The sequence below is a fragment of the Condylura cristata genome, unplaced genomic scaffold (assembly GCF_000260355.1).
Source record: "Condylura cristata isolate star-nosed mole 26May11 unplaced genomic scaffold, ConCri1.0 scaffold00003, whole genome shotgun sequence".
In the NCBI taxonomy this organism is placed as follows: domain Eukaryota; kingdom Metazoa; phylum Chordata; class Mammalia; order Eulipotyphla; family Talpidae; genus Condylura; species Condylura cristata.
In genome coordinates this window covers 39,587,445-39,605,850 of record NW_004567104.1, presented here as the reverse complement: position 1 = coordinate 39,605,850, position 18,406 = coordinate 39,587,445, and the positions used below count along the sequence as shown (strand labels likewise).

General features: G+C 37.4%; 1 protein-coding gene across 1 annotated transcript in view; it reads right to left on the bottom strand.

Annotated features, from left to right (window-relative positions):
* Window positions 1-18,406, bottom strand: part of CFAP44 (cilia and flagella associated protein 44) — a 63,122-nt gene that overhangs the window by 9,979 nt on the left and 34,737 nt on the right. The window contains exons 19-25 of the mRNA XM_004675455.2: window positions 17,704-17,759; window positions 17,378-17,540; window positions 15,979-16,109; window positions 12,481-12,677; window positions 9,500-9,674; window positions 3,952-4,129; window positions 2,140-2,640 (exon numbers count right to left, since the gene is read on the bottom strand). Coding sequence (XP_004675512.1) covers window positions 2,140-2,640; window positions 3,952-4,129; window positions 9,500-9,674; window positions 12,481-12,677; window positions 15,979-16,109; window positions 17,378-17,540; window positions 17,704-17,759 — 1,401 coding nt within the window. The remainder of the gene's footprint in view (window positions 1-2,139; window positions 2,641-3,951; window positions 4,130-9,499; window positions 9,675-12,480; window positions 12,678-15,978; window positions 16,110-17,377; window positions 17,541-17,703; window positions 17,760-18,406) is intronic.

Below are 18,406 nucleotides of genomic sequence, written 5' to 3'. Positions count from 1 at the left end.
AAAAGATGTGAGGATATGAGGCATTAGTAATATTTAAATTTTTTAACTAATATAACTTGAAAGTAAGTATGTCTCATTGTACCTTTAATACGGATGGAGAAGCGTGTGGGTACCCACATAAATCAATTCAATAGTGGCATTCACTTTTTAAAGGACAGGAATTCTGTAACTACAGTCCTTCCAGTTATTTCATCACCATTGATTAAGTCATCAGTCTAGAATGCCCTTCTAGCTGTACTGTGTGATTTAAACCTAAGACTAGGCATTCTTCCTGGATAGTGTTTATATTGCCCCTACTTTATCTCCTCATAGTATCTCTAAATTGCTATTTCAAACAATAGCACTAAGTAAATGTCTCAAGTTTTTTTAACACTTTTAAGAGTGCAAGAGTACATTTAAAAAAAGATTTATTTATGCACACAGAACTGGGGTACAGGCTGGAGGTGCAGGGGTGGTGAGATTCACCAGAGACAGAGTGGGGGGCAGAACAGGCCAACTGATGAAGTACACTGCTGAGGGGAGCAGTGATCGGGTCAGGAGAGGTCTGCTGCACCATGTGGGTCACCTCCAGGGTGGGGATCAAACTCATGCTGAAGTGGCTATAGCTTCTTAGTGCTGGGTTTTAACCCACTGCACCACCAGGGAGGGCTAAGAGTACATTTTTAAAGTAGATACTTATAATCATGGAACCACACAAGCCTGTTCAATCCCATTTTACAGATTTGAGGTCAAAGGTGATTCTTCAGAGATTAAAACCAACTTGTTACAGAGCTGGGTTGGGACGTGACCCAAGTCCTGATCTAGACCTTATTCCACTGCCATCCTAATCATTTTAAATCCCCAGTTTTACCCTGATATTGGCATAGCTTCTCCCCAACCCCAGCCCTAGAGAGAGCTGAGTCTCCTGGGAAAACTAAAACAGGAAGAAGGCGCACCACCCCCCTTTTCCATTAAGGTCTACATGATGGGGAGCCTGAGCTGCCCAAGGCTTGGAATGAGTGAGGCCCAAGCTCAGCTAGAGAACTTCAGAGTTAAAGAGTGGGGGGAAGGAAAAGAAAAACAACATCTTAATGAAGGGTTGCTGTAGACCACATGGGCTTCCCTGTCACAGTCAATAAATGTGAATTATTTTTAAATGTACTTTAGTGTGATACCATGGTGAACTATATATACCACACAAGTGTCCGTGTTTGTAATAGTTACACTTGTTTATTCTCTCACCCGATAGCTTCTGTAAAGTTTATAAGGATGGAGAGAGTATGCCTGTCTAAGGATAGCTGCATTCCTACCACTAAGCTAGCAGCACACTCTGCTCACAAAATGTCCAGTACATACTTGCTAAGTTAACACATTAAATTAGTAAATTAGACTAAAACAACCAAAGTAAGTTCCAGAATATCTGCTATATGCCTGGCATTATCCTTGACCCTGGGGAGAGGGAGGAACAGGAGGAGGGGAGAATCAGATGTGGTCTTTGGAGAATTAGAAAATCAATTTAAAAAAATAAATAAATAAAACTAACAGGGCTCTCCCTGGTGGCGCAATGGGTTAAATCGCCACATTATAAAGCTCTCTGAAGCCACTGCAGCATAAGTTCAATCCCCCACAAGGGAGCTGACCCATGGTGCTACAGACCTCTCCTGACCCATCCACTGCTCCCTTCAGCAGTGTACTTCAAGGACCTGCCTGTTCTGCTCCCCATTCTGTTGCTAGTGAATCCTCTCACCACCCCTGCACCTCTGGCCTGTTCCTCAGTTTTATATGCATAAATTAAAAAAAAAAACAGAAAGTACCCCCTTTTCTCTGGAAGTATTTTGAGTTCATACTGCCCATCATCTGAAAGATGCTCCAGCACTTCCCCTTTAACTTTCCTTCAGTTAGATGCCAATTAACTTGGATTTACCTTTAATCTTCAGTCTACTTTCCAAAAAGAAAGACATTTTAAAAGCCCCCAACATTCTGGGCAGAGTACAATGATTTTCAGAAGATCAGGCATGAGGAGGAAGTCAAGCCAGCAATAAATTGTGGTCTGTCTAGGGTTTGGGGAAGGTCGATCTAGAGACATTTTAATAAATAAGAAACTAAATCTTATTTTTCCAGACTCTTTGAGCTTTCAATGAATACATGTTCGCTCCTTACCCTGTTGGTCAAATACTGCTGCATGTACACATGTTTAACCTCTTCCCGCCTCATAATCTCCAGCTCCACGTCAGTTGGTTCTGGTTTTTCAAATTCTACTAACTTCAGAACATCTATACAGAATGCTGATGCCTTTGACGATCTAGACACGGAATCACGCGTGGTCACATCTCCTTCCTTTCCAATAGACAGTCTGAGGAACCCTCCGCTTAAGTTCTCAAACCCTCCCTGCTCCATTTGGAGGGACTTTTCATCCTCACTTTTTTTCTTCCGTTGCTGAAATGCTAGGAGAGTTTCCTCATCATACTGAAATCTCTTTTCTGGAACTTCTTCTGGGTATATCTGAGGGATATCAGGGATGGGGATGTGCTTGGATACGTGAAGAACTGACTGGATGTTCTTCAGTTCTTGTACCAGACACTGTATCTCCTCGACGACAGCCACTTTAAGGTCTCGGAGGGAGATGATACACTTGTTCATGTGCTTTTTCTTTGTGTGGGTCTGATAAAAAGGAGAGTGGGGAAGCAAAATAACAATCTGTTAACCAGAGACTTTTTGAAATACTGCTTGCTTTTTTCCCTGATGAGCAAAATTTCCAGATGAAACATTCTGATCACTCTGCTTACTGAAAAGTTGCTGTTCTCTTGGCTTTAGGTGTTTCCTATTTAGCCTCTCTAAAAGTGGGTAACAGCTTGGATTTATCTCTGGAATCCATCAGCTGGCTCACTGGGCTGAGCTTTCCAAACCTCCCTCAAGCCTTATACTAAATCTAATCTAAGGCGACAATGACCACTGTTTGGTCAAGAACCTTGAAATAATGTCCTTTTCCTGATGGAAATCTAAATCCTATTGATTTATCTAGGGTTGCCCACCGTGGGCCAAATTTCAGGTTAGGAAATGTTCATTCTGGATTTCAGCCATGGTCCTGGACTTCAGCATTATGTCACACCAAGAGATTCCAGAGTGCTTGCTTTTCCCTACCCCTTTATGTAAGCCAGGCTTCGGGGGTGGGGGGCCCTCATCTCTAGCCATAGGAGCCAACTTTCCTAGGCTATTTCCTAAAAACCCCTACCAGGGCCTTCAAGCACACCCAGCCCCATGTCTGTGTGCAATCAGGCAGCTAGATGGTCTAAAGCCCATTTAGAGTTGGTTTGCATTGGGAGGAAAGATATGTGATACATTATTTTTTAAATGCTTGATACTTTCCAATAATTTTTAATTTAACCATGACAGCAATGGCCATTTATTCACTTTGACCATTACATTAGTTCTAGGAGGTAGAATCAGGACAGTGGGAAGCAATTTGGAAGGATGCAGAAAGAATCCAACAGAATGCACTGACTGACTAGTAGTGAGCCACCTATGAAGTTTGCAAAGTCCTGAAAGGTCTCTCTTCTCTCTCTGTCTCTGCCAAGTTGATGGTAGTCAAGACTATACATATCCAGCAAGGACGTGTTTGAATTTCAGAGACTATGAAACTGGTTTTGAGACCAGTAACTAACGTCATGGCTGAGTCTACCTTTCTAACCAAATAATCCCAGATAAATTTCATCCTCTCTGGGCCTCAGTTTCCTCACTTCTAAAATCAGGCATTATTCTAGACAATAAAGGTCTTTTCCAGTCTAAAGTTTATGATGATCTTTTTGGACAAGACAGCAAAAATGGGTGACTTTAGCAGACTTCTAGTAAAAGGCTAATGCTTTTTCTGCACTGAGCATAATCCCTTCCAGCTATCAAAAAATGAAGGATGATATAATGACTATATTTTAAAAAAGAAAAAATCTTATGCTAGTAAAAACTGTGCGTGACTACCAAAGAGTCTAGGTGTCCCAGTTCCTCTTCTTTCTTGGCAGCGTTCATTCTCATGTGCTCGGGAATCTTGTAGTCCGCCGCCGTCTTCAGGTTGAAGTCTCCCATGTACATCTGGGCCTCCTTGATGGCCTGGACATCTTTGGGGTCTTCATAGTCATCATCAGGCTTGCTCTTGTATCTGCCAAAAAATAGAAAACCCAGCCACAGAAAAAAAAACCTCTAATTTGTTGACTTCACTATACATATATATTCAAAAATCAATCATGAACTAAAGTACAATTGAGTCTGTGATGTACTTTTGTCCATAGAACCCATGGGTTGTTTTTAAATCAATGGCATCCCAAGGAGGATCATCAAGTAAAAAAATGGTTTTTAACTACATGTTGATATTATCTAAGTCATTAAATCATTCTTAGGCTTTGGTTACTACTGTCTAGTAATTGATTACATCAAGATTGTCATTTACTCCCTTAATAGATATTAAGCCTTGAAGATGGGTTTTTGAAAAAAATAACCAAAAAAGTTAATGGAAACTTCTCATTTATATAAGCGATTGTCAAACACGCTGTTATAACACTTTCAAAGGTCATCTAATACAAGATGATAAGTATATGTAGCTGCCCCTTCTCTAGTGTCCCCAAAAGCCATAGGCACATTAAAGAGAATAAAGTGTTAGGAAAGCTGACAGTGAGATAGATAGCTAGGGCATGTCACACATTTCTAGAAGAGAAAGAATATGAAATCATTAATGAATCATCTGTGTCATAGAAAACTGTAAGCCAGGAAACCCTCAGGAGATCACGACCAAAGAACTGAAAATGATTTTCCAGATATTTCCTAAGCAGCCTCAAGTACAGGGGGCACAAGAGTGAGGAGGATGCAATGCTAGCTGTGACTTGACAGGACCAGCAAGAGGACTGAAAAGGCAGGCCTGAAACAGGCACATTTAAGGTGGTAGCAACATTTACACCTAGACTGTAACTGAACTAACCTCTACAGAAAACTGACTACTCTGCTTGGGAAGTTAACACGACATCTAGGGTAAAGGTTGGCACCACTGGGAGACATCTACCTTGGTATCTACTTCTTTCAAGTGAAGCCAACAAGTCAACATAAATGTGCAGTCAGGCCTTTGGGAAAACAAATGTATACAATAGCAGAAAATGCACACCATCACCTGTACAGACACTCCTTCATTTGCATAACATTTACAGTAGCATAAAGGGAGGAGTAATAGTTTCAAAGAAAAGGAGAGGAAAAGGAGAGAGAAAGGGCCAGGTGAGAGACAGAAGTCTGTAGTTATCCTCATGCTGTAAGTTATTAGACAACTAAGCAAAACCCTTAAACAACTATGTTCAAGGCCCTTTCTGGTGGTGCAACAGGCTAAAGTACAGAACTAGGAAGCTATTGCAGTCACTGCAGCATGAGCTCTATCCCCGGCCAGCAAGCTGACTCACATGGCGTGGCAGACCTCTCCTGACCCATCCACTGCTCCTCTCAGCAGTGTATCTCAGTCCATCTGCCTATTCTACTTCCTTCTCTTCTCTGTCTCTGGTGAAGCCTCTTACCCTCTGCACCTCTGGCCTGTACACAAATAAAAAAACCTTTAAAAAGAAACAGTTCTGCTCAGATACTGAATGTGGGGCAGCACAGAACTGTAATTCTTGAGGAAAGTAAAATAAGTAAACTTTATATTAACTGCATAGAAGGAAGTATCAGACCATGGGGTGTATTAGGGATTTCAAGTATATTGTGCACTCATCTCACTTTTTGAAAAGACAGATGAGAGTTCAGAGAAGCTAAAGTTTAGAATTTCATGAAAAAGAATGATGAGAGTACACAAAGAAGTGCCTATAGAAATTTATAGTAGGCTGCTTGAGTTTGGACTGAGAATCTGTATGCCCGTAAGGTAAAACACCATGAACTAGGCAAAGAATACTCTCTGAGGAAAGTATAATTATTAGGAGACTGCGAAACAGTTCTCCCAATTTACACATAGTTTAGAAATCACTCATGCTCCTATCAGCTGGAGAAACCTTATTCAATGAAAGAAACACTCAGTATAGACCCCAAAACATCATGCCTTCAAAACTGAGAAAAACTGAATAGCTCAACAATATAGCTGAACATCACCCTGTCCTGACATCTACAGAACACAACACCCAAGAATGCATGCACTCTTTTTCAAGTACACACTAAAATTTCACTAATATAGACTAAATGTAGCCTACAGGGAATGAGCAATAAATTTAAAAGAATTTAAATCATACCAAATTTTTATGACCACAAAAACTAGAAATCAAGCAAAATATTTTTAAACCCCAAAATATTTGGAAACCAAAATAAACCATAAGCAATGAAGAAACCAACCAGAAAGTCAAGCAAGAACTCACAAGGGATATAAGATGATATTTTGGACTGAATAATGTATGCAAATTAGTTGAATGCATCTCAGTGCTAAACTCCAAAAGGATAATTTCAAAGAAATCTATCCCAAGAAACATCATATTTACTCTTCTAAAAACTAACAATAAAGGAGGAAAACCCTGAAAGTTGCTAGAGGAACATATCTTATAAAAAGGGAAAAGCCGCTTGAATGACAATAGATTGCTCACAAGAAACTTGAAAGCTATAGGAAAAACAGTATTTTTCATGTTCTGAAGAACACTGCTAATACAAAATTCTCTGTCCAGTAAGAATACCCTTCATGATTAAAGGTGGAATCATGCCTTTCTGAGATGAAGGAAATCTAAGAATTTATCACCCACCCAAAAAGGCTAACGGAAGTCCTCTAAACTGAAATGAAATAGAAGCAGCAATCTTAGAACATCAAATAGAAAAATGAAAAGATTAAAAGTAACAATATGGATGAATTCATTGCATTCTACTGTCTACATTATGTTTGAAAATTGAAGAAATACAGTAACACTGAGCTGGTTCTAAACTATGTATAAGGGAAATGCTTATATCACTATAAAGAGGGTAACCAGAAGGAGCAGGTGTTAAGGCAGGTAGGTTTCTATACTTCCTTCAAACTGCTAAAACACCAGCACCATTAGACTGGGCCTTCCCTACAGGCCTACATTTAGTCTAGCTTGGTGAAATCTCAGTGTGTGCTTGAAAAAGACTATCTGTATTTTCTTTCTTGGGTGTGGCATTCTCCAGATGTCAGTTAGAGCAGGATGATAAACATTATTCACACATACACACATGTACACATATTACATGTGTTTATAATCCATATCATAAATAAGACTACATTTATAAAACATTATATATAAAATACAGTAACTGAAGCAAACAAACTAATCAAAGCGATATACTCAAAATCCAGAACTCTAATATATTCAGGTAAACTATAGGAAAGCAGGAAACGGATAACAGTATAAAATAAGAGCTATAGGCTCTAAAAATAAATGTCAACTGTACATAGTCTAAATATACCAACAGAACTGCTATTGACAGAATGGATTAAGGAACATAACCCACCTATATCTTGTAAATAAATACTAACTTTAAATATAGCAATATAGGTAGGTTGACATAAAAGGATGGAAACAGTTATACCATTCCAGCACTGAATGTTTTCTCCCTAAGATCGGAAGGAAGGTGTGGAAGAGAGATCTACCAGTCTATTTTAGCACTGTACTACAAGTTCTAAGCAGTGTAATAGGAAGAAGAACAGGCAAATAGGTTAAGTAGAAAGAAATAAAGCTACCTATCTACAGATGATGTGACTATCTAGACCAAAAATCCCAACCAAGATCTTGCCAAAGAGTCTCTCAGAACGATAGTTCGGCAAGATCACAGCTTAGCAGAAAAACATAAAAATTAACTGTTTTATCTGGCAATGAACACCAACACATAGATAGCAAAATAAAAAATACCATTTTTGATTGACCCCCTTCATGCAACATTTGTATGTAAATGTAACAAAATGTGTATAGTATTTTTTTTACTGAAAAGAACAGAATACTGATGAAAGAAATCAAAGAAGATATAAGTAATCACACCATGTTTACAGATTAGAAGATTCAACATAATAAATACATCAAGTTTCCTGAAACTGACATATAGGCTTAACAAAATTCCTGTCAGAATTTAAGCAATTTTTTTTGGTAAAGACAAGATTATTCTAAACTATAACCTTTCTAATGACTTTGCCTTTCCATATAAAACGACTTTGATTTTTTTTTTTTTTTTAAATCAGCCTATCCAGTTTCAAGACCTATCACATAGCTGTGATAATCAAGACAGTGTGTCATTGTCCAGGGAACACACACAGATACCAACATACATGAAAGTTAACTCAGAACTAATCCCACACAGATATGCCCACATGACTATTTCCCTCCAAACTTCATAGAACATTTTAATGAGGAAAGAGTCTTTTCAATACTACAGCAATTGACATCCTCAGGTAAACAGTGAACTGAAACTAAATTTTACATCTTACACACAAAAATGAATACCAAATGGATTGCAGACTTAATCATAAAAGATAAAACTATAAAGCTTTTAGGAAAAAATAGGAGAAAGTCTTTGAGACTTAGAGTCAAGAAAAGAGTTCTTAACTTGACAAAAAACTAGATCCATAGAAGGAAAATATTAACCTGCTCCAACAAAACTGAAGGCTTTTGTTCTACAGGAGACCCTGTTAAAGAATGAAAAGACAAATTTCATGCTGGAAAAAAAAAATTGCAAGCAACTTGTACAACATAGGGCTAGGATGTATAATATATAAAGAACTCTTAAAAACTCAGCAATATAAAAGTAAACAATTTCACTTGATCATATGAAAAGCCCATGAAGATACATGGTGGGAAATTAAAAAGTTATCCTTGCTAAATAAAAGTACCTATTTTCAAAAATCAGTCTATCCAATTTCAAGACCGATTACATAACTGTAATAATCATTACGGTGTGTGTAATAATGCATTTTAAGTCATATGCAGATGGTTATAAAACAAAAGGTGAAAGTCAAAATTATAAGATGTTAGAAGAATATAAAGGAGAATATCTTCTTTATGTTGGGCTAAAATAGAATTTTTTAATGCTTAAAAATCATTCTCAGGCCCTCCCTGATGGTGCAGCGGGTTAAAGCACAGCACTAAGAAGCTAAAGCTACTTTTGCATGAGTTGGATCCCTGCCCTGCCTCGGAGGTGATCCACATGGTGTGGCAGACCTCTCCTGGCCCACCTGCTGCTCCCCTCAGCAATGTACTTCCTCAATATGCCTGCTCTGCTCCTCACTCTATCTCTGATGAATCCTGGCACCACTCCTGCACCTCTGGCCTATACCCCACTTCTGTATGCATAAATAATAAATCTCAGTATATTAGTAAAATGGAATTTCTGGAACTGAAATTCTCAGAATAAAAGATATTCACCGAAGTGCTTTCACCCAATCTGAAAGATCCAGTTGATTTGTCTTCAGTGTCTCCATCTATGTTATTTCAATTCTTTATTTAAATAGCAATGTCAATATAAGTATTTTTAAAATATATTAAGAAATTAAAAATGAAAGACTTTAGGTAATAAAACTTACAGTTCATCCCATTCTTTCTTACGCTGCTGAATCTTAAGTTGGGCCTTTTCAGCTTTTATTATAAGTTTCCTCGTCTTCTCAATTTGATTTTTGACCATAATTTCACTTAAGGTCCTAGGCCTATATTTTTCCACTTTTTCTATAATTGATTCTTCTGGCATAACCATACTTCCACCTGTACAGAAGAGTCAACATTTTAAATCTTTTTTAAACATCAGAGTAAAACTCTCAAATAATTGTTTAACCCACATTTCAAAAAATTCAAATATAATAAATCTATAAACCAATTCTTTCTTTAAACAACTATAGTACTAAGAACTTTACTAGCGTTTGGCAAGATTAGCCATATATATTTTTAAAGATTTATTTATGCATACATACAGAACTAAGGTACAGGCCAGATGTGCAGGGCCGGTGAGAGGATTCACCAGAGCCAGAGAGTGGGGAGCAGAACGGGCAAACTGACTAAGTACACTGCTGAGGGGAGCAGCGGGCGGTCAGGATAGGTCTGCCATGCCATTTGGGTCACCTCGGGGCAGGAATTAAACTCATGCTGAAGTGGCTTTAGCTTCTTAGTGCTGTGCTTTAACCTGCTGCACCACCAGGGAGGGCCACAGATTAGCCATATATTAAACAATTAGAGAATAGATACATAATGATGGAAGTTGGGAGGGTGTGAGGGGCAAACAAGAGAGCTCTATTGGAGTTTGAGGTGACATATGCTAACTGCATGTTCTGTGGCCAAGTAAACACTGGTCAAAACACAATCAAATCTGTGATTTAAAATTATTTACTTTATCAATTAATATGTAAACACTGGGGAAACTATTCTTCATAAAGACATACTTTAGGTATACATGGCAACAGTTAAAATATTATAGTTGGCTATATACTTCTAATTCATCATATTTCTTATTTTAAATGTGAAAAGAAAGACTTTATCATAAATGTATAATTTGATCTGAATCCCCAAGAACTTACAGAGTTCTAAAAGGACAGACATGAATTAGTTACTGAAGTAGTGTCAGGTGTGTGGGGTATATACCAAGATAAAGTGGGATTCATTCCAGGGATGTAAGTCTGGTTTAATGTGTAATACACAATAGTGTAATCAATATAATACACAATAGTAAAAAAAAGTTAAACAATAAAAAAACATTACCAATAGATGCAGAGAAAGCATTTGATAAGAGGTGTCACCTATTTATGATACAAATTCTAAAACAAAATGGGGATAGAAGGGAACTGCCTCAACAAAACCAAGGTCTTAGATCACAAATAGCCAACATAGCTATTTGCCAACATAATCCTCTGTGGTGAAAACCTGAAAGTTTCCCCCTTATTATCAAGGACCAGACCAGGAAGCCTCCATCACATGGATACACCACATCTTCTTGATCTAGTTGTTCATCCACGGATATGAGGCTGCCTCCATGTACTCTATTGTAAACAGTGCTGCTGTGAACATTGTGGAACATACAGATTTTTGTGTTGATGGTTTCATATTCTGTGGCTTTGTGCCCAAAAGTGGAATTTCTGGGGTATATGGTATTTCCAATTTTAGCCTTTTAAAGTAAATCCAGATTGCTTTCCTTTAAGAGCTACATCAGTTCTATTAGGCCAATTCTATTAGACTTAGTATGAGAAGTTTTGGCTAGAGCTATCAGACAAATATAGAAAATAAGGAGAATTCAAGCTGAAAAAGAAACAATCATTACTTGTGGGCAATATATAGAAAAACATCCTGAAGACTATACAAAAAAAAAAAAATTAGAAACAAATTCAGCTAAGTGGCAGGTTACAAGGTTAACATAAAAAGATCAAGAGCCCTTGTATGGTACCAAGAACATGCAGCAAAAGAAATTTAAAATAATCACTCCACCTGGCTTCAAAAATAATTAAATACCTCCGAATTAACCTAATGAAGACAGTTAAAAACCTACATAACAAGAACTAGAATAATCTTATGTTGTTATTAAAGGACTTAAGTAACAACATAAGATGGAAGGTTATCCCATGTTCATGGATGAGGAGAACCAATAAAATCAAAATGACTATCCTGCCTGCAAAGATACATAAATTTAACAAAATCCTCACTTAAGTATCAGCAATATCTTTTCAAAGAAGTTAAACAATGTTGAAAGTTATATGGAAACACTAAAGGCCTCAATGCCTAAACAACTCTGGGGGGGTGGGTGAAAATAGGACGTGACCTCAAACTTTATTATCAAGCAAACAGTACTAAAAATAATATGGTAATAACACAAAATAGATACATGAGTCAATAGAATAGAATCCAAAGTTCAGAAATAAATCCACATACATACCACAGCCTAGTGATGGCCACATGTTGGCTTATAAATCCTCACTCTCTCGGCTTTCCCTTTTCCTACTGTAAATCAATACTATTATTGTTCTTCCTCTCTGCATTGTTAAGGTGAAGGTGAGGACCACCAACTGGGTCAGCCTCTCACTCCCAAGCTGGGTTTCCCCATTTCAGATTCAAAACCCAACTTCCAAAGTCCCAATCTTTCAGCAAAGGAATCCTAAAGCAAGATGACTGCCTGACATTTTGTTTTCATATAATTCTGTGATGGACATCTAATTTCTACCTTGCTTCTGAGCTTTGTATGAGAAAGTAACCTGGAGTTACGGTTCCAGAGCTAGAACCCTCGGCGACTTTCTCAAAGTAGCCACTGCCAGTCAAGCAGCGGGTGCCCTCCAGCAGAGCGGCAGAGCGAGGGCTGAGCAAGAACAGCCTCGTGATGCTTTCCAGTCACACTGCAGGTAGACTCATCGACTGAGGCTGACAGCAGTTGAAACCTGTCTGCTCCCCTGGTTTAGACTTTTCTAAGTATAAGATACAACAATGATCTCGACAAGACTGATCATTAAGTTCATTTCAAAAGGAATCCTGAAAATCTGTCTTGGCAACCCTATTTCAAAATATAATGAAAAGACTTCACATCAGTTAGTCTTACCTGAATCTCTCGTGCTTTCCTTTCTTCCAACTCCATCTTTTTCAAGCCTCTCTAATTTGCTTGTTTTTCTCTCTGCTTGACTTACTCGTTTGAATTTGGAGTATTTGGAAGGCTTCACAAGTCTGTAAGAGACTATCTTGTGATCACTCTGTATGGCATTAACCACAATAACATCACTTTCCAGTGAATCACGAAATCTGAAAAATTAAAAAATATATTTGCAGTAGTCACCATTTTAATCAAATCAAAACAAAGTGTAAGGTAAGGTGAAACCAATAACAAACTCTAGAAATTTGATCATAGAACTGAGGCTACCAGAGAGGGAGGATGATGGGCAAGAACCAAGTGGAGCAGAAGCACAAAACTCTGGTGGACTGTGGTTTTAGGGTAGTGAGCATGGTATGGTGACAGCACCTGAGGGGGTAAAAGAGTCCTTATCTCTAAATCATAAACAACATTGTAAACCGATGTTACCTCAGTGACAAAATATAAGCTTTTTAAAAAGTAGCTTTGCCATATTTTGCAGTGTTTGTTATGTTTAAGTTGATCTAAGATCTAAAAGCTTAGAATTTTGTGTGGAAATTGACAAGTTGATTCAATGCAAAGACCTTAAGCAATATTGAAGATGAACAAAGCCAGAGTACATACATTATCTGATGTCAACAGCAACTAAGATAGTGTGATATCAACACAAAGATAAATAAGTCAGTGGATTAGAATGATTCATGACAAAAATATCACTACACTCTAGTGAGGAAAGGATTAGGTTCTTCAATAATGGACTGGATATACATACGGAACCAATGCCACTTGGTTATACCACCCACAAAAATTATTTAAGATTGATAATGAATAACCAATACCTCTTGAAAAAAATATATGAGACACTTATTCCATGAATTGGAACTAAGCAAAGATGTTTTTACTTCAATATAAAATCACTAACCATATGAAAAACTCAAATTGAAATTTATCAAAATTAAAACTTTCTATTAAAAAAAACAACAACAACACTGGTCCCTCCCTGGTGACACAGTGGGTTAAAGCACAGCACTAAGAAGCTACAGCCACTTCAGCACTGAGTTTGATCCCCGCCCACCCCGGAGGTGACCCACATGGCGCTACAGACCTCTCCTGACCCTCCCACTGCTCCCCTCAGTAGTGTACCTCATCAGTTTGCCTCTTCTGCTCCCCAATCTGTCTCTGGTGAATCCTCTCACTGCCCCTACACCTCTGACCTGTACCCCAGTTCTGTATGCATAAATAAATCTTTAAAAAACCAAAACACTAAAAGAGAAAGAAAAGAGGATCCTCCCTGGTGGCCTAAGGGTTAAGTCTTAGCACTATTACTGCTACAGCCCAAGTTCAATCTGAGGCCAGAAAGCTGACCCACATATGGTGCAGCAGACTGCTCCTACTCCCCATTTATCTCTAGTGAATACTTTCACCCCCCGCACTTTTGGCCTATACCCCAGTTCTTCTACAAAATAAGTAAATAAAATTAAAAAGAGTGAAAAGACAAGTCACAAACTAGAGCAAGATATTTTAAATGAAGGCATACATACACACGTGTCACATACACACGTGTCACATACACACATGTCACATACACACGTGTCACATACACACGTGTCACATACACACATGTCACATACACACGTGTCACATACACACATGTCACACACATGTCATATACACACGTGTCATATATACGTGTGTCATATATACGTGTGTCATGTATGACAGTCATGCATAAAAGATATAAGTGACTCCTATAACCCAATTAGTCAGATGAACAAAAGATTTGAACACTGAGTAAAAGTGAAAAGAGAGAATATACAAATAACCATCAGTACAGGGAAAAGGGTTGAAATTCAGGGAAAAGTGTTGAAAGTCAGGGAAATGCCATTTAAATTACAAAGACAGGATTATAGAATGGCAGCATGAATGTTAGGGGTTGAACCATGTGCCCTCGAAAAGGTACACTGAAGTTCTAATGCCCAGTACCTAAGAATGTGACCTTAGCTGAAAGTCGGGTATTGACAGAGGTAATCAAGCTAAAATAAGAACAGTAGATTTGTGTCCTAATTCAATATGACTGGTGTCTTCATAAAAAGAGGGAATTCGGACATGTAGAGAGAAGATTACACAAAGAGACACATACACCATGTAAAGGCAGACCGGGGCAGATGCAACTATGAGCCCGCAAATCCAAGGACTGCCAGAAAGTCATCAGGGCCCAGGGAAAGTGAAGTAACAGATTCTCCAGCTCTCCAAAGAAACCAACTCAAGTAAACAGTTTTGATTATCATCTTCTAACCTCCAGAAGTGCCAGGTGGTAAATGTCTGCTATTTTAAACCAACCAGAATATCGTCCTTTCTTATAGAACCAACAGGAAATTCATACAGTGGGATCAATCAAAATTGTCATACATTAATGATCAGAGTAAAAATGGATGGATCATTTTGGAAGGCCATTTTGCAGAGTCTAATCTAAATCTGCATATATCACCCAGCAGTTCTACCTAGTTATCTAACAAAAATGTTTATGCCTATCAAAAAACATGCAGAAGAATGTTCAAAGTATCAATTGTTTGTAGAAACCAATAAAATAGAAACTCCTCAAATATCAACGGATAAGTTGTGGTATAAACAGGTATGAGAACAATACAAAGCAATGAACTACTACCTTCTTCAATAATGTAGATAATCTTGGCCATAATACTGAGCAAACAAAGCTAAACATAAGAGTTCCTAGACAAAATGAACCTGTGGCGATGAATACCTACATTTGGAGAGTAAGTGTTTACTGGAGGGGGTGACGGGAACTTCCTAGAGTGGTATAAGTGTTCTTAACTCAGGTAATGTATATGTGTTTATATACCTAAAAAATTTGAAAAGCTATTCACTTATGATTTATGCTGTCTGTAAACAATCATTTTTGCTGTCTGTAAACAATCTCAAAAGGCAAAAAAATGGGGATGGGCAATTTCCTCTGAGAAGTCCATGAGAGACTGACTGCACAAAAGTTTTCTTTCATTATAAATCCTTTGGTTCTATTTCATTTCTTAATATGTTCATGATCATATATCAATCTAAGATACTTTTCCCAAAGTAGAAAGTAAATATTACAGTTTGTTAAGACGTCTATTGAACAAATTTTCTCAGATTTAATCTAGGAACTAGTTCATGAAAGTTCAAGAAGATTCAAGTAGCAGTAGCATGAGGATTCACTGAGCTTGCAAGACTTCATGACTACTGAAGAAAATAATTTTCAATTATGTCATTTTTATAATGGTAAAATTGCCTTAGTTACATATCACACCCTATATCAGGAAATGTGGTGTGTTACTGTATCACACACACCACCAAAGCACAAATCTTCAGGAGATTTCTTACCTGATTGCTTTGCTTGACTACTCTGACTAATCCACTGTAGCCTGCTTTATTCAAATATATGCTCTCAAACATCTTACCTAGCAGGAGACATGATCCTACCTATTCTGTAGCTTCAGTAGGCCGAGGTGATACTTCTCTTTTTCCCAAGCTAATTCGCTTTCCACTTGTCTAATTTTATGAACTGTTTTTCTGGCAACCTCAGCACGAATTCTGGAATCTACATCAAAATCCTGCAGGTTAAATGGATACATTCATCAAAATGGGCACTCTTGTCAGCAAACATTTTCATTCCTATTTCATGCACAGATACGGCTTTTTAATTTTGTCCTCAGTTTTGTGCTGCATATCATAAGTCACTTCCAAATAGCTTCAACTCCCTAAAGTTTTTCCTTTTGATCTGCTGTCCACAAAATATGAAGGTCTCAGAAATAATTAAAAATCATACAAATTTTTATGACACATCAAGTAATTATCACGTAACCACATGGGCAGTGCACCACAGCTGAACCCCTCCTTCACATAGTGATACTCAGGAAAAGTCACATCACTACATCTTCATATCACCAAGCGCTGGTCCTTCCCCAAGGGGCCTATTTCCCCCATAAGGGTACTTATGCACCTCATGTGTGTTTAATCTTCACTCCTAGAAAAATATCACAGCCTTCACTGACACTAAGTTGCAATAGCTATTCTTTTCAGAGGTTTCTATTTTTTTAAATGATGTGTATAAAATGCTTAGCCTAGAATTTGCCCCACTCACTCTTTATTTCAAATCATGGCACCCACACAGGGCAATCTTTCCCTTTGGGAAAAAAAAATTCATAAATGTCTTTTAACCATTACAACTTGGTCTGTTAAACCCATACTGTGAGTTAATAATTATCATTTTCACTGTGAAACTGAATAGATGCTTCTACAGTACTGAGCAAATGACACAGCAAGATAAAGTCTAGGTTTTTGTTTGATTAGGCTCTCAACAGTAACCTCATTTAGGAAGAAGCACAAAATGAAAAAATTAATTTCTAGGTCGATAGAGGGGGCTTTAATACTAGTCACAATGAACAAAATATAGAATTAGCTTAAATAACATGGTGATTGTTCTCATAGCTACAACAATGTAAAGTCATCTTTCAGAAATATTCATTAGGTCTTTCCAACAGACCTAATGAATTACAGAAATGGAACCAGAGACTCTAACAATTAGATATCTCGAGTAGAGATAAACTCTACTGTACTGATAAACAGCTTCAACATATATTTGTATTTTTAGCTTGCTACCAAGAAAAGCCAATTAGCTATATCCGGAAGTGAATTATGTATTGTGTGCAGAGGTTCATCTCATCTGCAAATCAACAAAGTTGTGTGGCCTACAGCAGTTTAGTTCCTGCCAACAAGGTTTCCCCAGACAAAGGGGACTTTAAATCTTCCTACTTGTTGGCAGGACTGTAGTCTTCATCCATGCCAGCATATAATAAAGTCAAATTTATTTTAGGCTTACTGTCCGCTTAAACTGCATGTGCTTTGGTAATTTTTCATTCATTTCTAGTAGTTTCCCAAATTCATTCCTTAAAGCTTTGAGCTTTTCTCTTTTCCCAGCCTTGATTTCTTCCACCTCTTTCATTAACTTGTCATGTTCTCTTTTTTTCCTAGCATTCTCAATACTGCAAACAGAAATGTAAATGGATAGAAAATTAGGATACGGAAATAGCCTAAGTGAAATACAGCACTGGATAATTTAGAAATTCCACTAGTTTGATCAAAATTGTAACATGTTGGTTTTGCAAAAGTTCAGACCTAGTCACTATTTATCAAGGCTTGCCATACCTGTAGGCTTTAGGGTCTTCAATATCTTGTGGAATTGGTTCTCTTTCAATTCCAAGCTGTAAGAATGGGAGTAAAACATTAGTTCTTTAAATTAGCATGTGTCTCTTAAAATATTTAACAAGTAGTAAGTTGAGTTTTTTCTCTCCTGTCAATTTCTAACAATTGTAGGCATGGAAAATATTTTCACAATGTAAACTTAAAAATTATAGCTGACTAAGCTTGCTTAATTCTGCTTCATTTAAAAGGAGTAGAAAAAGTCTTGAAACCTAATCATAAGTATGCAGAATGTTAATATTAGCATAATTTCCCATGAAGTATGAGTTACTAATACTCACCAGTTATTAACAAAGAATACAAACATTCTTCTAGGTCTTTCACTTTAAAATACTGATTTTTAGCATGCCCCTTTCAAATATTCATAGTTCCCCAAAATATCTCCTATGTGTAATAGAAAGATTTTTAGGGATACATAAGTTTCTCTTGACCTTATCAAATGAAGACATACAGTTGAAATACACAGAAGATTCCTCCTCCTTGAGAAAGATAAAATTGGAAATATGGATTGCCCTTTAGAAATGAAATAATTTAAGTAGTGTAAAACAAATTTTAAAAGCACTTTATTTCAGATGCTATGCAATAAAATATCTTCGACAGTTAAGGGAGAGGAGTTATAACACAGTGAACTAGATAATCAGTTTTTTTT